Genomic DNA, 23,573 nt, shown 5'->3' on the forward strand with positions numbered 1-23,573 from the left:
ACATTGAATTTCTCCTTAAAAATCATATTACCCCTGAATCAAACATGAAGGTCAGGAGAATAAAGGAAATGATCACTAAAGAAGCTCTTGATTGTTTAAAAAATTCTCTCTGAGAATTCAGAGGATTCTCTCTGAGAACAGTATGGAAAATATGCATACTGATATTGGGTGTAAATTCTATAGGGGTGTAAAGGGTCACGATAAAACAAGTGTCCTGTTTTGTTGTTTTTAATTCCTATTCTCCAAATAATTGCCTTCTTATAATCCCTTTTCTTAATCACCCATTTGTTATTATCATAGCTGCGAAACAAAAGTACCCCAAAATAGTGCTTCTCAAAATGTTAGAGTAAACTGAAAAATTTAGTAGTAGTGGCTCAATTCCCCAATTCCCCAATTCCCTCAATCAATTCCCTCCACTCAATTCCCTCATTTCCTCAAAGTAGCTCAATTCCCTGATTTTAATGAGTCAGGTCTGGTAAAGGGGAGCGAAATAGTACTATCTTACTGTAAATTTTAAGAATAACGAGCCGCTATCGTTGCTGACGGACTTCTTTGAGGACTTCTATGTTTGGAAATAGAACGCAAGAGACTGAGCTAAGAAGAGATACCAGCCCATTGATCATCCGCGGGACTGGGACGAGGGCATGAAAGCGCCATGGCAACGGGCTGCCTCAACTCGACGAAATCCGCCATTTTAGTTACGGAAAAGCAGAATGAACTTGCGATTCTACGAGAGTTACCGATGAGATCTCTGCTCTTCTAACTCTTTATGGCCGATAGAAACAAGTATTTAACCTTTCTTTCCGTTCTTATCCCTTGTTTTGGCCATTGATGCGAATCTAACTAATAGAAAACTTCGCCATCATTTGTAAACATGTCCAATAAAAGTCGTCAAGATAAAACAAAAACTCCTGCTCAAACGTCCGCTCCACCACCTACCAGCAATGATATTATACCGGGAAGATTTACAGAAGCTGACTGGTAAGAATTTATCTTGATAAATTGTGATGTTTCCTTCACCAATTTTCTTGTTGAAAGAGAGATACTTCTTTTTTTCTAATATGAAACACTCGGAAAGTGTAGAGGGCATGAAAGTTTAGACACCTTAGGAGTTGCTCGAATTGTAACTTAGAGCAGCTTCAGCCTAATGAGTATTTTCTAAACTTTGAAAGTGTTTTATATCGCAGTGAACGGGCAGCATATGCATGGAAAGATTATTTGGTAATATTTTCAATGCGGTACTTTACTTGACGTATAGTTTCTTACCAGATACCGATAGAATTCCTTCTCCAATTCCTCTGTGTGTCTAAACCAATTTTTTTATTTTAATGTTCAGGTATCATATGGTGGACCAGGAGGACGGGGAGGAATTTGTTGTTGATATAGTGAACGAAATTGTGGAATCCACCATGAAAGTCCTTCATGATCAGTATATCATCAGTCAAACATTGCCATATACTATACAAGAGTCTAAAAATTTACTTCTACAAATCATTGAGGTGTGTGTAGTAATGAGACTAAATATTATAATTATTTTGTGAAATTTTGCGCAGGTATATGGGTACAAATTTTAATACAGTGAACTTTGAATTTAGACATCAGGTTTGATAACCAGAAACCTCTATAAACCCACCCCCAGCCATTGTATTGTTTATAACGTTTATCTACTGGGGCTTCTAGTGAATTTTTGATATGGTTTAATAGCTTTGTCAACAGTTTTAATAATCATGATTGTTCCTCAAGCTTTGTCCCCCAAATTGTTAAAAAAAAAACAAAGAAACACGGTCACCCTATATGGTACTCCATACTTTTTGTAAGCTTTGAGTTGGAGGTGATCATAGACTGATTTTCTACAGAGTGTAAATTTTTTTTTTTTGTCAAAATAAGTTTTAACCACGATTTGTTGGTTGGAGTCGAAATTCCATCCAGTTGTATAACTGTTTAACATAGCCATCAGATTTCTAGTTTTTATATGTTACAAGTAGGAAGGGTGAAGCAAAGAAATTACACTGGTGGCTGAAATTTCAAGTGGAGTGGCTTAATAATAATGTTCCATATCGAATGACTGTAAGTTACCAACAGCTGGTTCTCAGCAGCATCCCTGGAATAAAAGCTAATTAGTATCTTTGAATTGCTTATTTTCTAGTGGCAATTTCTTGCCTGTGATGGGGGAGAGAACAACCCTGCTTGCGATGCAACATGGCTGGAGGAAGATGGTATTGTGTCTAACTGTTTGTTATAAATATTGAAGAGATGCCTTAATGCATATACTGAGTATGATGGTTTTTTTAGCATTAGATCTAGTTGTTTGTGAAAGCATTAGTTTTTTAGATGCGTTGTGTTTCTTTATATGGATTATCTTTTTTTTATAAATAAATATAATTTTATTCAGAACCTGTAACGCCTTTAACTGATTCATGGGCTCAGGGGTCAGTGCCAATCATGTTACGGCCATCGTCAGCATCATCAGTAACATCTATCCAATCAGATCAAGAGTCTGAGCTCTCATCCATTGCTGAAGAAAGGCCAGGGTAAGTTTTCATAAATATTTTACATACATTTCTGTATTGACTTGGTAGAGAATGTACTGAAATTTTTTATGCTTCAGCTTTTTGATAAGCTCTAGGTGGAGTTGTTAATTTATTGAATTACAGTCAAGTTGCCGAAGGACCAACTTGCCCATGTCAACTCTCCCACACTTAAAATTACTTTTCTATTGCCTTCTAAGTAGTGTTCATCACTTTGACGATCTTTCTCGGATCCATTTATTTTAAGTAGAATTCGTAGTTCATACAATTTATATGATTTTTATATATTCAAGTCATTTCTAAACCAAAGTGATACAACATTAGCAGTACCATTACAACAGTAGTAGATGCTGAGATCCAAATCCCTGAACATTTGCTGTGATTCTTTGGCTTATGATATAACACAACATACACAACAACAAGAAACTGTAACATATGAACTTTCTTACTGAAGAAATCCACATTGCCATAGTGTAATAAGTGTCAGAAAGATGTTGAAAAGCATCCATAGCATCTAAGTGTATGCATGTAATGACAAATGAATGAAGGGGTAAGTTTCTAAAGAAACTGTAGTGCTGCGTCGGTGGGAGAGTATAGCAGGTAATTTAGTGTTAACAACTGGATTGAAAACGTAAATTAGCCACCGTAAAGAGTAAAAAAGCTGACGTTTCGAGCGTTAGCCCTTCGAACGTTAGCCCTAACGCTCGAAACGTCAGCTTTTTTACTCTTTACGGTGGCTAATTTACGTTTACAACCCAGTTGTTAACACTAAATTACCTGCTATGCATGTAATGGTATGGCCATTTCCGAACACTTTGGTTCATATTGTTACAGCATACAGTTAATGAAACATTATAACAAATGAAACTTTAATTACTTTTTTATCATTCTGTAAGACTAATTCTGTGATGAGCTTATTGAAGTGATTTTATGTGTGGGAGAGTCAGTCTGTTGGTGAGTTGGTCAGATACAGTTATATTATTAGGCTTATTATGTTCTTTGTCCATCTTTACCTTGCGTTTAATCTCTTGATACCTGTTCAAGATGCACTCCAATCATTCATGTTTAATTTCCTAATTAGTGCCCCAGAACCACCATTTGAAGCTCTGGATGTGCCAGAGACTCCCTTGTCGATAAGTAGTCCAGCACAGCCTACACCAGCTACTGCAGAGAAGAGAAAGGAAAATAAACCTCAAGAGCTTTCAAAGAAGCAGGTATTTAACAATGAACAATTGGAATGATTATTATTGAAATCTTATTATAATTTTTATAATTTGTCTTATCTGATGTTTCTGTTGCTACCCATGTTAAATGTTCAGTTGTGTGCTTGCAAGGTACTGGAAAACTGTTGGACAAACCTAATGTAATGCTGGGAGGGGAGGGTGGTAATCATGGATTGACTTCCCCCTTCCCCCTCCTCTCCCATTCGATTCTAACTGATTCTCACTTTTAAGGTGCAAGGGAAGAAGAAAACATATTCACCATTCAGACCACACAAAGGAAAACTGCCTTCATTTTCTGGAGTAGATCTTACTCCCTTAACTGATGAGTACAGCTTAAGAACAGCAGAAAGATTACAGGAGGCCACAATAGGACACAGGGATACCACTGGATTAACTATGCTGTCATCTTCTACTTCTATTCTGAAGGTATGGGTTAAAAATTCCAGCATGTTATGTGATGAAAAAATATTTTATCTTTCATTATTCTCAATCCTTCTGTCATCCCTAATCATACCTGAAATCTAGAATATCATGGCTTCAAGAGAAATCATCTTTAATTTAGCCATTGATTTGTAGACTTGGATTATGACATGAAAATAATTCTGTAGTGATGGAATTCGTAACATTTCTAGAAAAGAATTTTATGATGGAAATCAAACTGAATTTTCTTTTGTAAAAAATTGCATACCTTTTATTTACTTTACAGTTTTGGGTGACTCTTTATAAGCTAACAAATCAACAAATAAATAGGAAAATAAAACTGGGAGCTTGTTGATTGTAATAACTTAACAATGAAATTATAGTAATATTCAGTTAGTGGGATTACTGTTGACAAAACTCATTTTAATGAACACCAGTTTTAAAATTCTCAATCCATGTTAATTATTAATTGCTTTGAAAGTATTTTATGCTTTAAAATCCCTGTCATCCTAAAAATTACATTATTTTCTATTTCTTACTTTCATTGACAAAATTAGCCTTTCAATTGGTCACCTTTGTTAAGTTAAACACTCTTCTGTTAACTAGGGATTAACCATTAATGATGGATGTTTTGTTAAACCACATCACACAGTATATTTAAGTTTGAGACATTTCCTTTTGAGGGTATAAAAGCCAATTGTTGTCCAGGCAAGAGTAATCCTGAAAATCAGGTATGTCTGTGACAAGGACAGAGGATTAGCAAACCTGAAGGAACTTAAGGATGTCAAGATATTGACTCTGATTGACTGGCTTCTGCAAACCTCAGTCACTAACAGTAACAAATGTTGTCCAGGACAACTCAACTGACCCATATAATTGCATTACATAATCAGTTATTACTCCTAGGTTAACAAAGATGCATGTTGATGTATGGATAGATAAACCTGTGTGGCCATAAACATCTCTAAATTCTCCCCTCTTTTGTTAAACTAAATATGCAGAGGCTTGAAAGGAGAATTTTTAATTTGACTAAATTTTGATTTTGGACCAAACAGTTTCCTTCAGAGAACAGTCGGTTGGAAGAATGTTACTTCTGGTCATCAACACCCTCTTCCTATTCTCAAAGTTGGAGAACTATTAGTAACTACTCTAAAAGTCAGGTAACACAGTCAGAAACATCTACTGTTTAAACTTGAATTAAAATGAAATAGTAAACGTCTGAAGACAATCCTAAAAAAAGCTTCCTTGAATTTTTTTAATCTACACTTTTTTAATGACAAGAATTAACTACGGAAAGTAGCTGCCTCAGAACATATTAATGAAAAATAAAAACAGTGTAAAAAATTATGTAAGTAATGAATAATGCACAACTTAGTTTTTCACATCATTGCTGAAAAATGATATCTACAGCATAAAATTTCTGTGTGAATTACCACACTCTGTTAGCACTCTGTACTGAGATTTTTAAAACTCTACTATGACTTGTCATCAACATCTCCCTCAGTCTTTAGAGTGGGTAGCACAAGTGATATCCTTCTCAGGTAGTCTTCACAGCTAAACTCATCAATTCACTGGAAGGGAGGCAGGGAGAGGAGAACCTTTTGCTTTTGAAACGTGCTCTCCTGTCTTCGTTCCTCTGACTCCTGTCACCTTCCACTTTTTGGAAAGCAGTGCAAATGAATGAATTATTTCCCTCATAGATTCCCTGCTTCCTACCTTTTTACTCTCTCTCTTTCTTCCCCCCCCCCCCCCACTTCCTCGAAATGTTGCCGTGAACAGTAGATCCATTGTTGCATCTTTGTACCTCTGTCCTGGTTAAAGTGGACGAAGGGGGGGAGTGTCTCTATCTTGCCTGAAAAAACGCCCCCTCCCCCAAAAATAAATGACGTCTGCCCTGCAGGTTACAATCACAATTGAACAGAAGTCATTTTTGCTATGTACGTTATCTCTGCACAGGCACAGTATGGCCGGCCACCAGGCATTAAAGATGTGCTCTATGATGAGAGGGGAAATGTAGTAGCCGTGATGAAGATTTCACCGGATAAGCTTCCATCGCACAGGTAAAATGTTTTACTTCGAGTTTTTTTCTTTGAGAGAGAGAGAGAGAGAGAGAGAGAGATCAGGCATCCCTGATTCCTGATTGAATACACTTGAGTGGCATATTTCATTTTATAAACGCATCCCCTTTCCCTCCCCCCTTTCCTTTCCTTTGGAGAACAACCTTTGGCACAAGGCCTGTCTGAATACTTTTTTTTCTAACAGAAGAGCCTAAAATTAATTTGAAGTAATTGGATGCAAACATCAAAGGTGTCGACAACAGAATACGGGGGTGTTGAAGTCTGACCCTCAATGGGTGGAGGGGGGGGGGAGGATTAGATATAATGCGCAAAGCTCCGAGAAATCCTTTAAAAACATATTACACTCAAGCCATTTACCCTTTTTCTCAACAGGGTTCGAACCAAATTTTCAGTAGTGGACGATGATAATGACATGCAGGTAGTGCGTTCTCGGACAAGACCTAGGAAATACGGCCAAAATCCCCGCAAGATGGAAGCAACGAAGGACTTAAAGGCTTCCAAAAATGCAAGTCTCAAACAAAATATCGATGCAAGTTCGATAAATAACGCATCATATCAGACGGAAAATGCTGGCTACATAACACCCTTACCACCTCCGTTGGTAAGCACTTGTCGGTGTTTGAATTCGATAAAGAAATGATTTTCTTGTCTTTGCACGAATTACATTACCTCGCTCTTCAGTTCTCCCTAAACAGGAGTGCATTTGACCAAAGTATTATCGGCCAATGAGAACTAAGGTTTAACCCTTTCACTCCCACAAGTGACCAAGACAGGATTTCTCCTTACAATAGTAATACAATATCAAGCAGGTAGGTGATGCGAATGAAGAAAAATATCATTTATGGGATTATTAGATGATCCAATACCAAATTCTCTGAATTAACATCATAAGAATTGTATGGAAGACAGTAAGGAGAATTAATTATTATATCTTGGGAGTGAAAGGGTTAAAATCGTAGGGAACCAATGAGAACGCAAAGTTAAAACAAGTGAACTTCCCGAAGTGCAGGAAACCTCGGAGTAACTGAGGCACGCGATTGGTAAATTTTCGAGTAGTTTTCACATCGCAAGACACAACCTTTGGGGCGAGCTTTGTGTATTTCATTTTGAATCGGGGCGTAAAACTGGAAGGTTTGGAATACTTGTGGGGAGCACAGATTTTTCGTAGCCCGCGCCTCTGACAAAACGACTGACAACTTTCTACAAGGCTTATAACCTTCCCGACCCCTCTAGGAAAGGTCAACGTCTGCCAGGAGCTTATATTTCTCTACTTGAAGGATTCACAAAGGAATCATTTGATTTAGCCATATTTATTTTCCACGTATTTATTTATTTATTTATTTATTTTGTTAGGTGGACGCTATGGACATATCTGCTGGTGTTCTCGTGAGGGAAGGGAACATTATTAGACGCGGGCCAAGACAGGTAAAGGGCGTTTTATCGAGCGTAATCCCGCTTTGAATCCCCTTAACGTGATTAGGGTCCCCAAAGTCTATTGGGATTAAAATCCTCGATCGAGTGTAATCCTGCTTTGTTTCCCGAAACCCGATCAAGGTCCCCGATGTGCATTGGGTATTAAGCGCTTTATCGAGCGTCATTCCATTTTGTATCCCGTAACCCGATCAAGCTCTCAAAAGTCTCAAGAGTGAAATAACAATGATAAGTTTCCCTATACAAAGACCACCAAGAACTATTAATCTTGATTTGCCTACTGATGTTTCAGATTCCACGTCGTGCGGAAAAGACTCCCTCCTCAGCTTGTCTGCAACCATTGGACAGCACCCGTACTGCGGGACGGGTCATTGATGACATTCTTACCCGCTCGTCTCCCGTGATCAGACCTCTTCATGCGACGGAACCCATTCCTCCGATAACTTCCCAGCCTCCCACTTATTCTTGATGTCGTTAACATTGTGTTCGATTTCTTTGCGTGTAGATATTGTAAGTCTGTACGAGACAAGGAAGTTAACGTTATCGTTTGTCATCGTAGTATGGCAAGACGACGGATTAAAAACGAAAAAACATTTATTTAACCTCTCAGATTGCTCATTCAATGTTGTAATTTGGAATTACTCCCTTTCAACCTCGGAGTCTAACCACCAAGCAGCAATTTTCATGAATTGCTGTTCAGAATAGTTGTGTTAAGTTTGCCTCATGATGTGATAAAGTTTGTGTCATGATGGAAGTTGCAGAGCCATACTTTAAAACTGTTTTTTTTCTTTATTCTTTTCGAGGTGAAGGATTTGTGCCTTATGAAAGCTTCTTTGGAAAACGTTCGTTAGTAATTGTTGATATTTCAATATTGTTAGTTGTGAATGATTGTCATTTGAAAATTTAAAAATTGGCTCCTTAGACATGAACGTGTTATGAGATGTATGTCTCTCAGATGTGGCACAAAAAAATTCCCATTTGTAAATACTTCATTAACATGCAGTATTTGTAAATATAATTTGTATCAATTTTTTAACGCTTGTGGACTTCATTTCACTATTTGTTGTAAAAAGAGTTCTATAAGGTTCTTTTCAATCTGTATTTGGAGTGGACGTGACGTAAAGAGGACCTTTTTTACGAAAGAGGCAAAAGAGCCAAAGGAGTCATCATCGTGATATGCCCAGCCTGCATAGCGAGCGTTTTTGCGCTCTTTGTAACATTCAGAGGTAGGCCGAGAAACGGAGGGGTAAGGCCGCGAGAAACTTGGGACGAAATAATTCCAAGCCCCACTCGTTTTCGTGGCTCAGCGGTCATCGTTTTCATAGTGAACGTAAGCAAGCCTTAAGTTAAGCAGGCTATGATAGCTTAGATTACCACTCCTTGAAGAATTTATTCGATTAAGTCGTAGACCAGTATTCCATTTTTTATTCTCGCCCGAAAATTATTTCCAAAAACCCTGTTAGTTTGCCTGTAGTTTTCGTTCATACATGTACTCCCAAAACCTCAACATATCAAACCCATGGGGTACAAATAGTCTTAACATGAATATAGTGACCACGCCCACTTCAACGCCCCACTCAAATCGAGTGTAATTTTCGAATGTTTTACCATCGTGTGGATTCTCTACGGAAAAAGCACTCAATGTACCTCTGAAATATTAAACTATAATATTGTGGCTTTCTATTTCGCTAATTTTCTAACCTGAAGGTAAAGTTTTTCCCTCGTCATTTTTACCTTTTCTCCAAGCGGTTGCGTGAAATTAACAAGGCGTTTTTGATCAAAACACGACCGAGCGAAGGGTCTCGGGCGATATCTCTTTTACGCAGGCGCATTTTAAAAATGTACCGCCAGAATCAAAAAGAGGAACTAATTTCCTTTGTTTTGATATGTAAAGTGTCGAAGAAAAAGCAGATTTACTCTCGTCAAATGGCGTTTCAAAACAGCTGTATCTTCCTCCTTTTGATTTTTTCCTGTTTTATAAGCGTGAAAGCAGTAGGAGAGGGATCGGGATACTCAGAAAGCGCTTCGGGAATAAATCTGCCATCGTTTACTTACAAGATAAACAAGTAAGATTTGTGAAGTTCGTTGAAGTATGAAGTCTAAATAAATGCCTTTTTTAAGCTTGTTTGCTGGATTTTTCGTAAACTTCCCTGATTAATTTTTCGTTTCAGCTTACTAATCCATACTATTTCAAAGCAATGCAAAGACGAAGACGGAGAACCATGAGTCGGTCCTCTCAACAATCGTAAACAAAGTGTTTGAGCAATCAGGTATACGAGGAGTAATAATCAATAGCTGCATATCAGAAGTATTCAGAAGGAAAATATTCTGTCTTCAGAAAGCTGTCAAGAAAGCTAGTAATCGTAGTGGAAGGCAATTAAATGCACTTCTTAGCAAGTTGGAAACGGGCCGACGGTATCGATCTAATATCATATCGATCTCAATATCATACAGTTTTGTATCTTTCTTCCGTGGATTCGCCTTTCTAACGGGGGTGTATGTTGAGTATTCATTGCAAAAATCGCTTTGTTTTTTCTATTTCCCTCTTTGGTCTGTTCGCAACGGAGAGCATGCGCATTACGTGGGGTTAGTGGTTGCGTACACCTGGAACCGAGAAAAACAAATGTTCGTCGCACTGGGGAAAGAGTTTGAAATGAAACTGACATCAATTCAAAAAACAATTCGCCGGCTTTCAGTTTATTTTAATGTGAATTTCAAAACATCAAAACCGAAAAGGTACCCCCTGCTTAGCAAATTTCCACGAATAACTATTTTTTATCAAGAATGTAAAGTAAGTGCATTGTTTGCTGTTTTGAAAATTTACTTTTTGGGAATATAAATTAAATTAAAGGTTAAATTTCTACAATCACAACGAGAAAAACAAGAGAAAAGGCAGATTGAAAACTTCGCTCACAGTTGTTGCATAAAGTTGCCGTAGGGCTGTGCTTAACGAGATTTGACAGCTTTGAATGTTTTGTTGGTAAAACATGCGAAGGTAGTTTATGATCATTTGAAAATAAAATATTGCCTTAAAACGGAGAGCTCTAACCCTTCGACAAATTGTTTGTAAAAAAGAGTGACTTTTAAGTCACTAAAACAGTTACGGATGATTAAGTCACTTAATGAAAGAGTTATTGTATTCTTTGCAAAGTTTCGCCAACTTGTCAAAGAGAGTCCTTTTGTTTTTACTGTCAAAAAAACAAAATTTCAATATAGTTGACACTTGTCACGGATGATTCGACAAACAAGCGTCGAATTTGTTTAATCCCTTCTTTGATTAGCTCTTAAAATATTTTTAAGGTTTGAAACCGATAACGTTGAGATCGCTTCTAAACTGGAATCGATAAACTTGTCGAGAACTCTGTGAACCGAATAGGGAGCGGTTGTAAAAATTCAGGATCATCAGTGATGGCGAAGCCGCAACGCATGAAGGTAAAATTCGCCGACGAAATGCCGAATTCCAGCGATTTGGTCTGTCCTGGTTGTCGGAAAAGATTCGTGTCACCATTATTGCTTCCTTGTCTTCATACGTTGTGCAAAAAGTGCATTGATGGTGAAAAGATTTCGCCAAGAAATGGAAGCTTACCAAGTTGTTTAGTATGTTCAAAGGTACTGGATGTGCGCGGTGAGTTTCCTATCAATTTTGTCGTTAACAACCTGGTCAATAAGGCAGCCGTACAAGATCACACTCCGCTGGAATTTGTCTGTGATAGCTGTGAAGCCGAAGGAGAAAGCGTTACGACACGATGCAATGATTGTTTCCTATTCCTGTGCGAATTTTGTTCTACAGCACATCGCCGAATGAGTGCTACTAAAACGCATACTTTACAGTCAGTAGAGGAGCTTAGGGGACAAATTTTTAAAGGAAATTATGTCCAAAGACAATCCTCCTGTTCCATCCACGTGAAAGAGCGATTACTTTATTTCTGTCAAACTTGCTCACAAATTGTTTGTCGATTATGCTCGCTCGCTGAACACGAGCAACATGAATGTCGCAGAATCACTGATACCACAAAAACGTTCAAAATTAACATGGTAAATCTTGCCGAGCAGTTGAAAGGAAAGCAGAAACACATCACTGAGCAAATATCTCTTATTCAAGAAGATATTTCGACGGTTGAAAACAAGAAGAAGCAGATTCGACTCAGTATTGAAGAATATTTTCAGAAACTGATCGAAGCGATGAAAGATCGCATGTGTGAACTTGTAAATGAGGTCGAAGCTCATTGTTGCACCAAGTTAGAGGCTTTGTTTTCAAAACAAAAGATACTACAACAGACTGTGACACATGCAAACAGCTGTTGTATGTTCACCGATTCCGCCGTAAAACAAGGCACTGATGTAGAAATATTAAGCATCGGCCAGATTGTTACTCAGCGTTTAACCTCTCTTATCGACGAAGTTGAACGGAAATCTACTACATATCATCCTGGAAATGAAATGCGCGCCTCGCTTGAATTTGTGGCAGAGAGCGAGAAAATTACTAATGATATAAACCATTTAGGTCACGTAAAAATGCAGTCCTCGAGTACGCCTTGCGAGCCTGCATTATGCATTTTGTCTCCCGCCAAAGAGACCCAACAAGTGATGACTGGGGAAGTCAATCGGATGTCTTTGACTTCTGTCAATCAACAAGGAAAAAGACAGCAACGAGGAGGGGATAAAGTGAAGCTGTCATTCTCATTGGCTCGTTCAAGGGTGACGCCAGACAACGCCGGGTTTAAATATGGTTGCCAGGACAACAAAGATGGGACGTACTCCTTAGCTTACGTCATCAACAAACCAGACACCTACTGGCTGCATGTTAGTATAAATGGGAGTCCTGTGGCGGATAGTCCTGTCACAGTCACAGTGAGACCAAGAGACTGGATTGGCAGTCAGCTTATTTTAAAGAGCGAAGACTGTGGAGGATTTTCTCACCCGTACAGTGTGATCGCTGACTCCCACGACCATCTTTTGGTAGCAGATTCTCATAATCACAGAGTTAAAATTCTTTCTTTGAATGGAGAGGTGCTCAAATCATTTGGATCTCAGGGAATGATCGAAGGGCAATTTAACTTCCCGTACTGCTTGGCGCTAAATCGGCGAGGAAACCTAATAATTGTTTCTGATAGTCAAAACCATCGTGTGCAGATTGTCACACCATCGGGTAGACTCGTGAAATGCTTCGGAGGGTTCGGCGATGAAATTGGAAAGTTTAAAAATCCGCTTGGTGTCGCTATTGACTCGGATGACGTCATCTACGTGGCCGACTCCGGTAACAGCAGGATTCAAATATTTTCCCGTGAGGGAATCCCTAGGGGGATGATTGTGTCTAAGGAAATGTCATGCCCGTGGGGTTTGGCTGTAAGCAAAGACAGTCATATTGTAGTGACAGACTATAATAATCACCGGGTGTGTGTATTTAACAAGGACGGTTCAGTCGCCCTCCAGTTTGGCTCTCGGGGGAATGCCGACGGGTTACTGAACAATCCGGCGGGTATTACCGTAGATGACCAGGGTCAATATGTCGTTGCGGATCGAAGTAACCACCGGGTGCAGATGTTTCATCCAAATGGAACTTTTGCCACTAAATTTGGTGGAAAAGGTCAGGGGGATGGATTAATGATGTTCCCTGCAGGAGTTGCTGTGGACAAAAAAGGTCATCTTTATGTCGCGGACACGTTCAATGATCGCATCCAGGTGTTCTCATTGGCAGCAGTATAAGAAATATATCGGATCCATATGTTAGGCGGCGAGCAGGCTCTCATTATCAGCGCTTCAGCTCGAGCGTTTTTCGCCCGCGGAAAAGTTTGAAGTCTTGAGCACTGGCACGAGCCGGCGAGAGGTCTGCAACATGCGAGGAGTCCAACAATCATCAGTTAGTTACACCCCGTGGAAACCTCTCCCCAACTCGTCTCCAATCTTTCCGCGGACGGAGAAACGCTCGTCCTACTGCGCTTATGATAAGAGATAATTCAATAAAACATAACTCTTCTTCACAAAAAATACAAAAATGAATTCCTAAGTTTCTGCGCCGACGCATCTCAGTAAGGGGGTTCAGCGGGCGTCCCGGTGCGATTCAGTTCAGTTTCTCATTTTTCTATTTTTTTCTGACATAATTTGTATATTCAGTTATATTATATGACAAGTTAGTCCTGAAGTAAATCAGAACGTTCTGATTGGTTCTTAGCTGGTAGGGATTTTGCCATACGGACTGTTTCCACGGAGACGGTCCTAAGCCATGTGTTTTCGTTCATGCAAGCGGGCAAATTCAAAGTAAAGAAGGTAATTTATTGTTAACAACTGGGTTGAAAACGTAAATTAGCCACCGTAAAGGGTAAAAAAGCTGACGTTTCGAGCGTTAGCCCTTCGTCGGAGCGACGCTCCGACGAAGGGCTAACGCTCGAAACGTCAGCTTTTTTACCCTTTACGGTGGCTAATTTACGTTTTCAACCCAGTTGTTAACAATAAATTACCTGCTATACTCTCCCACCGACGCAGCACCACAGTTTCTTTAGAAACTTACCCCTTTATTCAAAGTAAAGAAGTTTGGTCCAAGTGCTGTATAGTGAACTATTTACTAACTTTGCTTGCTCGAGTGGTACTGAGGAATATTGGCTCTTGGTTGTTTTAGTACGGACCTCGTTACGTTATGCCCGGTCCGTACTTTCAGTACGGCCCTCGCGTACGTTTAGTAAGAAGTTAATGTCCTCCATTATAATCCAACAATTGTTATGCGTGCTCTCGATTGGACCAAACGCATCATGTGATTGAATATGCCATGGCTAAAAAAATTGGGAATATCTTGTGATATACTCCAAATGATATCCTCCAATATTCCCCTGTAGCTCATCGTTTTCTTAGAGCTTGGTCCTCAGGAAAACTGTTCGTTTCTCGTAACAGGTCTACATAATGTTCGCGGACAAATATCCGAGCATATTTTCGCGAGACCAATGTTTCTCATATTACCAACCCCAAAGAAGGTTAATTTTATTGGCGTGAAATTGGTGTTTAATATTTCTTTGGTTTATTTACACGTTATGGTAATATAGGGAACGAGTACCCCTGACAACAAGAAGCAAACGAGTTCCTCAGATCTTATTACACGCCAGCGAAAACCACGATTTTCAAAGTCACCAATGGCTCTGCTTTGTGTGGTACCCTAAATTTAGCATTTAAATCGTTGTACGCGAAATAACCTGTGAAAATTATTTCTTGACTCTCAGGAAAAACGGCGATCATTTTTTTCCTTGCGCGGTTGCTGGTCATTGTCAGGTCGGGACAAGATGATCAATATTTGCGGCGTCTTAATTAAGACGCCCGCCGTTTCGCTGAGAACAAAGCTTCATTAGAATCAACGAGAAAAATTTCGCAATTTTATATTTCTAGTTTTGCACTCCTTTGCAAATCGGATTTTTATCAAATTTGATGCAAGGAAAGTTTTTTTGGTAAATTTTATTCAAAAGGGTGAGGCTTCAGCATGAAAATGAGGCCAGAGCGCGCAGCCGCCGTAAGCAACTTGCTGCATTTGTTGTTTATGTGTCGCTTCAGTGAAGGCCGCAGCTGAGAGAGACGAAGGTGACAGGCGAAATCTGGTTCCATCTTGGTGTGAATGATCGCAGCTACCGGCCGTTACTCTCAGTCGTATATTTTAGGGTCTTTGGAAGATGGCAAGCCAAGATGGGAAGTTGCCAACGTCGGATAGAGTACTCAAAAGTAAGCTTCCAGAAAATCGCTGATCTTGCCAACCGTTGCTTCGATAGCCGCCATTTTGCCTTGGTAATACATGTTTTTTAATTCTTCTTCTTTCTTATTATAGCTGTTCCTATGCCACCGATCGAACGCCTCGCGATCAGCGATGTTTTCGACTCGAATGGAAAACCAAAAGCCGATGTGTTGAAGAGTCATTTCTTAAAAGAGGGAAGAGTAGAAGAAGAGGTTGCTCTTAAAATCATACAGGATACCACGGAACTTTTACAAAGAGAGCCTACGATGCTGGATGTCGAAGCACCTATAACAGGTAGGCAAATTAGCCGTTTGTATTTTGCCGGTATTGACTCAAAGATCTGGAGCAGGTCGCACGCGTAGATAAGAGTTCGAGAAGTAACCATCGCTGTTTTATTTGTCTTTCCATCTTCTGTAGTTTGTGGTGATATTCACGGTCAGTTTTACGATTTAATCAAATTATTCGAAGTCGGAGGGTCACCAAGTTCGACAAGATACTTATTTCTTGGAGATTACGTGGACAGAGGGTATTTTTCAATCGAGGTAAGCGTATTACCTTCTAAAACTGTTACGTTATCAGCTTGATTTTGAAACGCTTAAGTACACTTTCCCTTCGTTGTTCGTAACAAAACATAAGGTTATCCTGCATTAGACAAGGCCTGCCTCCGTTTTATCGCCTTAGAGATATAAAACGCTATCAATCTGTATTTAATATCATTTTTCCGTTGTTTCTTCTGCAGTGTGTTTTATACCTATGGGCGTTAAAACTCCTTTATCCCAATACTCTCTTTATGCTCCGTGGAAATCACGAATGTCGTCACTTAACAGAATACTTCACCTTCAAAACAGAATGTAAGTGTCTTTGTTCTGATGTAGAGAAGCTTAAAATTCCCTTTAATTCCCATTTTAAGATTTCTTATTGCACGATCTGTAACCAACCGAGGCTTGCAATCGATCAAAACGACGACGCCTTCCAGAACCCCGCACAAGAGTAATTATTTTATCGAACAATCAATCGTCGTTCCAAGGTAGAGCTTCCTTTGAAGAAATTTCAAGTGTCATTTGTGAACAAATTCACGCCGCCTGTTTCTGTTCTGTTCTATATTTATTCTTGGTCAGGTCGCCGTGGAACTTTGAACCTTTCTTGAGATTTTTGCTTTACATAGACCCGTTGGATTTTCATGAATAAATCATTAAGTTGCGCTTTTAAAATTTACATCTTTATTGTGGCCAGCGATGGTTAAGTGCGAAGTAACATTAAAAAGATCCTTTTTTTCCACGAATTTAGATGTCAAGCAAAGGGCGAGAAATCTCAGTTTACCCGTTTGTTATTGATATTTTGATGTCACGAAATATTTCCTCGCACGAATTCGAGATTTTTCATCGGAGTACCTAGCTGGAGTGCTTCTTTGTTGTTCCTCACTGTTCACCTTTTGTAGTAGTATATTGACTCTGCCATCATTTTATATTTTTCTTCCTTAAAATTTTTCCTTGGCAAGAATTTGCAACTATGAACTTTGCAGGGTATGATTATGACAGTATTTAATCAGACGGGATGCGTGAATTTTTCTGTTGATTGAAAAACAGGTGTTAAATTGAAACATTGTTTATCACATATCTAGCTTGGGACAGCTTGAAGTATCACAACAACAATTCTGCTCAGCAGTACCTTCTTTGTGGAGGCGAACGTGACCCAAATTGAGGTTAAATTCGTTTTAATCACAATGGATGCAATTCATTCAGTGGTCTTCACAAGGTTCTTCCGAGAGAACTCTTAAATAATATCAATGATAAGGAATATTTATGCAGGGTAGCCCTTCATAACATAAGTGCTGTTATCAAAGGGATCCTGTTCAGATAAATATAAATGAAAACTTAAAATGTGATGATAACTTTGTAACTTATGCCAAAACAGCTGAGGCAAACCTACATCCATTAACTACGCTTTACAAAACATTCACAACAAAAGTTCCTTACCTGAAACTTACTGTTATTCTACTTGGTCGTTAAGGTAAAGAGTTAGGGATGAAGTAACTAAAAATAAATAAAAAATAAATCTGACAAGCTGTCATATTAAAGCCTGTTAGTTTCTTGAATGTAATTAAACTTGAACAAGTTTGATATCTTGAAAATTTCACCCCAAATTTTTGACAAAATGATTTCTTTCTGGCATTCTGTGTTCCACATATTTTATGTTTAACTTTGAAACACTATCTTCTTACAGGCAAGATCAAATACACAGAAAAAGTGTATGATGCTTGCATGCAGTCATTTGATTGTCTTCCTTTGGCTGCTCTGATGAACAGACAATTTCTCTGTGTGCATGGTGGATTGTCCCCAGAGATCTATAGCCTAGATGACATAAGAAAGGTGAGAGCATAGCTAGATTTATTAGTAATTCTCATTACTGTCTGTCGTACAATTCTAATGAGGTTAGTTTGGAGAATTTGGTTTTGGATCAACCATTCATTCCCCAATATTGAAATTGTTCATTATTCTCATCACTTGTGTGCTTAATATTGTTTTGATATTGTAAGACAAATTCTGTCCTGGTTGCTCATGGGAGTTAAAGGGTTAAATATACTGATCTTTCAAGTTCTGTTGGAAGTTAGTCCTTGGTATCCTCAGTTTGATGCAACAATATTATTCTGTTTTGAATCAAGAGCTCATTCAAGGGTTAATTGAGCATCAGGGAAAGCTTTTTGTGTCATGAGTAGCAGTGGAATGTATTAACAGAAATGAACTCTTTGCAGATTGATAGATTCACCGAGCCCCCAGCCTTTGGTCCAATGTGTGATCTTCTGTGGTCTGATCCTTTGGAAGATTACGGCAATGAGAAAAACAGCGAGCATTACAGTCACAACACAGTCAGAGGGTGTTCATACTTCTACAGGTAATTTGTTCTGCTTCAATAAATGGGTAGAAGATCCTTTTAATTGAAGAGCTTGTAGTAATTTTTTTTGTCTTTTTAACCATGATCTTCAACTCTTGCATGCTCAAGTTCCATCTAAAATTATAAAGTGAGGCCTGATGGAGGTTTTATCATAGCATTATTCTGTTGGGAAGTACAGTACTTCTGCACTTGAAACAAAGACTCAGTGTAAACATTACAGGAATGCAACCATACCATAAGCTTAATGACCTGACCTGAGTAATTTTTGATATGTGTAATTGGGTATTTGACATATCACAGAGAGTTTGATAACAGAATAGATGTTCACATGATTTAGATTTTGTTTGAGGACCAAAGTGTTAAGATTCCTTGTGGGCTAGTCATTGAATAGACCAGGAGCATTTCTGTTGTTTCTTTTTCTGTTGAACTTTGTATCGCAAACCTCTCATTGTTATTGTGTTTGTGCTTTATTTATAGTTACCAGGCAACCTGCGATTTCCTCCAAAAGAATAACTTGCTTTCAATAATCAGAGCACATGAAGCACAGGATGCTGGGTAAGTAACAGGAGTTGTCATCTCCCTGAGTTTTGTCATTGTCCTCTCTAGCATTATTTATTATTCCAGAAGATATTTATGTGACTAAGGACTAGTCACAAGAATCCTTTAACATTTCAAATTGCTAATCAAACATATTGGAACATTCAGGTACCGAATGTACAGGAAAAGTCAAGAAACTGGGTTTCCATCTCTCATCACAATTTTTTCAGCTCCCAATTATCTGGATGTCTACAATAACAAAGGTTTGTAAGACGATAACAGGTGAACTTCAAGTTAAGAAACTGTTTGCCATACTTTTCCATGAATATGAATTTATTGACTTGTTTATTTTCAGCCGCGGTATTGAAATATGAAAATAATGTGATGAATATCCGACAGTTCAACTGTTCTCCTCATCCTTACTGGCTTCCAAATTTTATGGATGTTTTTACATGGTCTTTGCCGTTTGTTGGTGAGAAAGGTGAGTCTTATGTTGCCGAAATTTTTACACTTGTTGATGATGCATTGTCATTACTTTCACATTGCTTCTCTTCACTCTGTGGGATGAATGGATTTTGGTGAACTGTCAGTGAACTTTAAAAAATGCTTGTAGGTATCTGCTGTGGAGTAGCATCCCAACTGGGGTGGTAGATAGAACCTGAAAGGGTTGTCACTAAGTGTTGGCTGCCAGGAAAATTTTGGTGGACAATAAAGCAGTGATCATAGGCTGGACTTTTTGCTATAAAGCTATGCACTCACAGTTGTACAATATCAAATACTATAGTTTCAGTGAAAAGTTTGAAATTTTTGTCTTATGAACTGGAGTGTTAGGAACCACAAGCACAATAGTTGAATTAAGAGATTGTTTTGAACACTTGTTTACTGTGACTGGTTTCCCTTTATTGCATCTACCATTTTGTAAACAGGACGCTTAGTAGCCTTGCATTCAAAACATTGCAAAAGACAGTTCAACTGAATTTTCAGCCACCAGCTTAATTTCATAGCTACAACCTTACCTCTAACCATTTCATGCTATGAAAATTGGGTTAAACTCCAGAATTGTGAGTCAGAAATGATCTAAGAGGTTACATAACCTTAAGCTGTGTTTCTTACCTCCTCTTGTTTTGTTTTCAGTCACCGAAATGCTTGTGAATATTCTTAATATTTGCACTGATGAAGAACTTGAAGGAGAGGAAGATGAAGAACAAAGTGAAGCCATCAAAAGGAAAGAAGTTATACGCAGCAAAATACGAGCCATTGGTAAAATGGCAAGAGTGTTCACTGTGCTCAGGTACTTTAGTGAAACACTTGGTTTACTTTTTGACCAAATGTTCCCAACAGCTTTTGAATTTGTAAAGGTAATATCATGATTCTGACTGCAATGTGGTGTCGATAAGTGCAAGTAGTGCTAATTACACCAAATTGCATGAGAAATCATGTTATTGCTGGTTAAAAATGTACATGAAAAAATATCACAGAAAGTTAAGACAAACATGCCCAATTTGTAATATGCACTCATGTTACAACTTTGCACTCATGTTACATAAGAATGCACACATTTTCAGCCAATCAAAAGCACTTTTTTATTTTCATGTTTATTAAAATAATAAGAGAATTCATACGATGTATACTTGCATTTCTCCTATTGCTTAATGTTTTTGTTTTTTTTTTCGGTTTGGTGCACTGTTTTGGATCATCTCCAAGGGACTATTTTGTGGTTTATGCATTTTGAAAAAATTGGCAGAAACTGTATTAGTTAATTGTTTGCAATGTGTTATAGGGTGATGGCAAACTGTCAGGGGGGTGGTAAATGCAACTTGTGATGGATTTGAATTCCATCCAGGGGATCCAGGGTTAATCACTTTGTCCATCTGAAACAATGGATTGAAGTAGTGGGTATTTATGAGCCTTCCAGTACTAAGACTTACATGTAAGAAGATAGCTATGCACCTTGTAGCTATTCATTTCTTGGTATCTTGTAGCTCATTATGTTAATCAGCTGTATTTGTGTTTTAGAGAGGAAAGTGAGAGTGTAGTGCAACTGAAAGGACTCACTCCTTCAGGACACTTGCCTGTTGGACTTCTGTCTGGTGGCAAACAAGGGCTTCAGAGTGGTAAGCTGTGTTAAATTTCCTTCTTTAAATTTGGTTCAAATTTTTAACATAACATGTGCTGAACCTGAAAAAGCTCATTTTTGAACCACATACATTGTTGTAGCTCTGATAGTTTTATATTTGGGTTGATCTGCTGCTCTGTCAAACTGGCCTTTTTTCATGGGACAGTTAAGAGTGAGCTGGACTTTTTATGGTGTGATGCGAATTTGGGCAATGTGTTGATGTATCAGCTAATATAAAGAGGTCTTTGACTGGCCAAAAAGACAATCTAGATGCAAGGTCTGTTGAACTTTAACATATTCCAACAGAATATGTTATCCTTAAGGAAAAAGGATCACTCTGAATGCATGTTTACGATGCCCCTGAGCATTTTTTTCTTTTTTATAATCTTTTCTTTAGCTTTACAAGGGCAAGTATTTAGCCCCAATCACAAAATCAGTGGCTTTGCTGAAGCCAAGGGACTTGACCAGGTGAATGAAAGAATGCCACCCAGGAAGGACTTACCAGTACAACCAGGGACAAAGTGATACCACAGACAGACCAAACATTCCCAAACCTTGGAGACTCATCATCAACCATTAGTATTGTAGTATAATATTATTATTACCTATGTGAATATCTGTATAAAATAGTAAAATCTGCTTTACAAAAAGCTCACTAATAAACAATGTTTGGATGTAATATTTAAGTAAAATTTGTGTTGCAATGATAACTAGGTTAGCCCCTTCCTTTTCGTGCTGGCATTTTCTGCTAGGTTGGCTCAGCATAGAAAGTGATAAAGAACTATGGAGCTCTGTTCTGTGGTATTCCTGTCTTTTGGGATGTCCCAGTGGCTAGTATGTAATCATTTCTGCTCCAATCATTCATACAAACTCCAAGGCTATGATTTCCTGGTATATAATTATACAGTGTATAAATCATATCTATTGTAGGTAGGATGTGGAGATGACTTCGTTCAATTTTGTTTTTTATTTCATTTTAAGGTGGCTATATTTTCACCTACTCAGCCTCAAGACCATAATACTGATTCTCTTCCCACATTTCTGTACAAAAACTATCTCATGCTGTAAGAATTTGTGGTAAATCAGACAATATCCCCTTGTTGCTTATAAAATAAGTTTGCCATTATAGTGTCCTAGAATGTAAAATTTATTGAGAAATTGTGGGTTTTGATTGTAATTTTTTGTATTTATATGCTTTGAAATTTGTCTTCTGGAAAGGAGAATTTTTTCCACCACTAGTTTTAAATCTTTACAAGGCAATATTCACGTGGCTGTTATATGGAAAAGAAATGCTGCTCATGGAGATATGTGTGACAGTAGTGGTGAGTGTGGCCCCCCTGTCTATAAAGGGAGAAACTTTGTTTTGATCTCATAAGCCAGGTACCTCTATCAACTCTTTAACTACCAAGATCTGATTGTCAATTCTCCCTCCCAGCTGTAACAAATTTCCTTGTGAATTAGTTTTGAGAATTTGGTGTTAGATCAAGAGAACTTCACTTGGAGCCTGACAAATCGGAGTATTTTCATTATCTGTTTGTTAGGTTATGTACAGATATTTTAGGGAGAGGTTACATGTTCATCATCTCTGGGAATTAAAAAGCTAAGTGACTAGTCAAGACTTTTATTTATGGAAAATCCTCCAACAGTTTGCTACTCGCAGTTTCTTTGATCACATCGTCCATATAATTTTGAGATTTGTTGGATACTTGTATAAAAAAGAAATGACACTTTGTTTCCAGATATAATCATAAATAAGTGATTTCAGAGCTTAAATTGAAATCTCAATCATCATCCCTGAAATTAAGCTTCAAGACAGTATGGAAACAGCTGCCCACTATTTAGCAAATACAATTTTCCACGTCAAGTCCTCCTGTGTATTATGTTTTTAATCGTGGAAGAGTAAATATGTTTTGTGAATGTTATGCCTGATGGGAGACGATCTATGCTTACTTATATAAAGCTTTATGGCCCAAAAAATAGTTGTAATGGAATTATGTAATGTAGGCGTAGACATTTTATTTATGATTTTAAAGCGAAGTAAAACTATAAGTAACTGGTTTGAATTAAATATCTTATGATGAAGAAAATATTGTTATTACATCCATAATTGACTGTATCCTTCTCTAAGTTGTTGATGTCAGAGGGCGATGTCAGAAACTTCATTTAATCACGATGGTATCAGGAACGAACCGTCGAGGACCATGAAGCGAGACACTGACAAATGTCACGTTGTATTTAAGCGAGCGAACTGAGTAAAAGCGGAACGAAAATGATAATAAGCGTACACCATCCTATGCGTGCTTTGATGAAGAGTAGCTCTTAAAAATGGTAGATGCATTTGATCGATTATTTTTACTTGCGCTCATTTCACTTTCACTAAAGTCTTCGCCACTTTCCCACTTTTAGGGCCCAACCTAGGGGCATTGGTAGAATCTTAAGAGGTGGGGGGGGGGGTCGTCGTCTACACCGGCAGTGCAAGAATTCGAGGGCAAACCAAGATGGTTTTCAAATTACGAATGTGAATAATTTCGTTGGTTACGTGCCCAAAGCCTCACCCCCACCCTGACGGTGCTCTTGACGATCAACTTTAACGTTACGTAAGGCTCCAGTTAGGCATTGAATGGACAACGGTGTTAGAAA

General features: G+C 38.3%; 3 protein-coding genes across 4 annotated transcripts; all 3 read left to right on the top strand.

Moving 5' to 3' along the window:
* Positions 1–675: 675 nt before the first annotated feature.
* Positions 676–8,277, top strand: LOC131783026 (uncharacterized protein C2orf81 homolog). 2 transcript variants are annotated; one of them, XM_059099771.2, is made up of 11 exons: positions 676–981; positions 1,337–1,499; positions 2,147–2,216; positions 2,393–2,531; positions 3,610–3,742; positions 3,983–4,177; positions 5,227–5,331; positions 6,128–6,231; positions 6,622–6,850; positions 7,603–7,674; positions 7,973–8,277. In XM_059099771.2, the coding sequence occupies exons 1-11, from the start codon at positions 875–877 to the stop codon at positions 8,147–8,149; spliced, it is 1,494 nt and encodes a 497-aa protein (XP_058955754.2). In that variant the 5' UTR covers positions 676–874; the 3' UTR covers positions 8,150–8,277. The 2 variants fall into 2 exon arrangements, with proteins under 2 accessions (XP_058955754.2, XP_058955756.2); XM_059099773.2 differs by lacking the exon at positions 5,227–5,331.
* Positions 8,278–10,941: 2,664 nt separating this feature from the next.
* LOC131783020 (E3 ubiquitin-protein ligase TRIM71-like) lies at positions 10,942–14,307 on the top strand. The gene is made up of 2 exons (XM_066167243.1): positions 10,942–13,947; positions 14,211–14,307. Exon 1 carries the CDS (start codon positions 11,089–11,091, stop codon positions 13,384–13,386), a length of 2,298 nt encoding a protein of 765 aa, XP_066023340.1. The 5' UTR covers positions 10,942–11,088; the 3' UTR covers positions 13,387–13,947; positions 14,211–14,307.
* Positions 14,308–15,184: 877 nt separating this feature from the next.
* On the top strand, positions 15,185–23,020 carry LOC131783021 (serine/threonine-protein phosphatase 2B catalytic subunit 2). Its single transcript, XM_059099763.2, has 12 exons — positions 15,185–15,378; positions 15,482–15,682; positions 15,806–15,930; positions 16,128–16,239; positions 17,612–17,757; positions 18,141–18,280; positions 18,758–18,835; positions 18,986–19,080; positions 19,173–19,298; positions 19,952–20,108; positions 20,834–20,931; positions 21,331–23,020. The coding sequence occupies exons 1-12, from the start codon at positions 15,330–15,332 to the stop codon at positions 21,456–21,458; spliced, it is 1,455 nt and encodes a 484-aa protein (XP_058955746.2). The 5' UTR covers positions 15,185–15,329; the 3' UTR covers positions 21,459–23,020.
* The last annotated feature ends 553 nt before the right edge of the window (positions 23,021–23,573 follow it).

This window comes from Pocillopora verrucosa, chromosome 5, assembly GCF_036669915.1.
Source record: "Pocillopora verrucosa isolate sample1 chromosome 5, ASM3666991v2, whole genome shotgun sequence".
Lineage (NCBI taxonomy): Eukaryota > Metazoa > Cnidaria > Anthozoa > Scleractinia > Pocilloporidae > Pocillopora > Pocillopora verrucosa.

Excerpts from the sequence above, each read along its gene's own strand:
- LOC131783021 (XM_059099763.2), top strand. The coding sequence starts at position 15,330 with ATGGCAAGCCAAGATGGGAAGTTGCCAACGTCGGATAGAGTACTCAAA. Across the intron at positions 16,240-17,611 it reads CTTCACCTTCAAAACAGAAT|GCAAGATCAAATACACAGAA; the intron begins GTAAGTGTCTTT and ends ATCTTCTTACAG. Across the intron at positions 20,109-20,833 it reads AGAGTGTTCACTGTGCTCAG|AGAGGAAAGTGAGAGTGTAG; the intron begins GTACTTTAGTGA and ends TTTGTGTTTTAG.
- LOC131783020 (XM_066167243.1), top strand. The coding sequence starts at position 11,089 with ATGGCGAAGCCGCAACGCATGAAGGTAAAATTCGCCGACGAAATGCCG.
- LOC131783026 (XM_059099771.2), top strand. The coding sequence starts at position 875 with ATGTCCAATAAAAGTCGTCAAGATAAAACAAAAACTCCTGCTCAAACG. Across the intron at positions 2,532-3,609 it reads ATTGCTGAAGAAAGGCCAGG|TGCCCCAGAACCACCATTTG; the intron begins GTAAGTTTTCAT and ends TTTCCTAATTAG. Across the intron at positions 6,232-6,621 it reads GATAAGCTTCCATCGCACAG|GGTTCGAACCAAATTTTCAG; the intron begins GTAAAATGTTTT and ends TTTTCTCAACAG.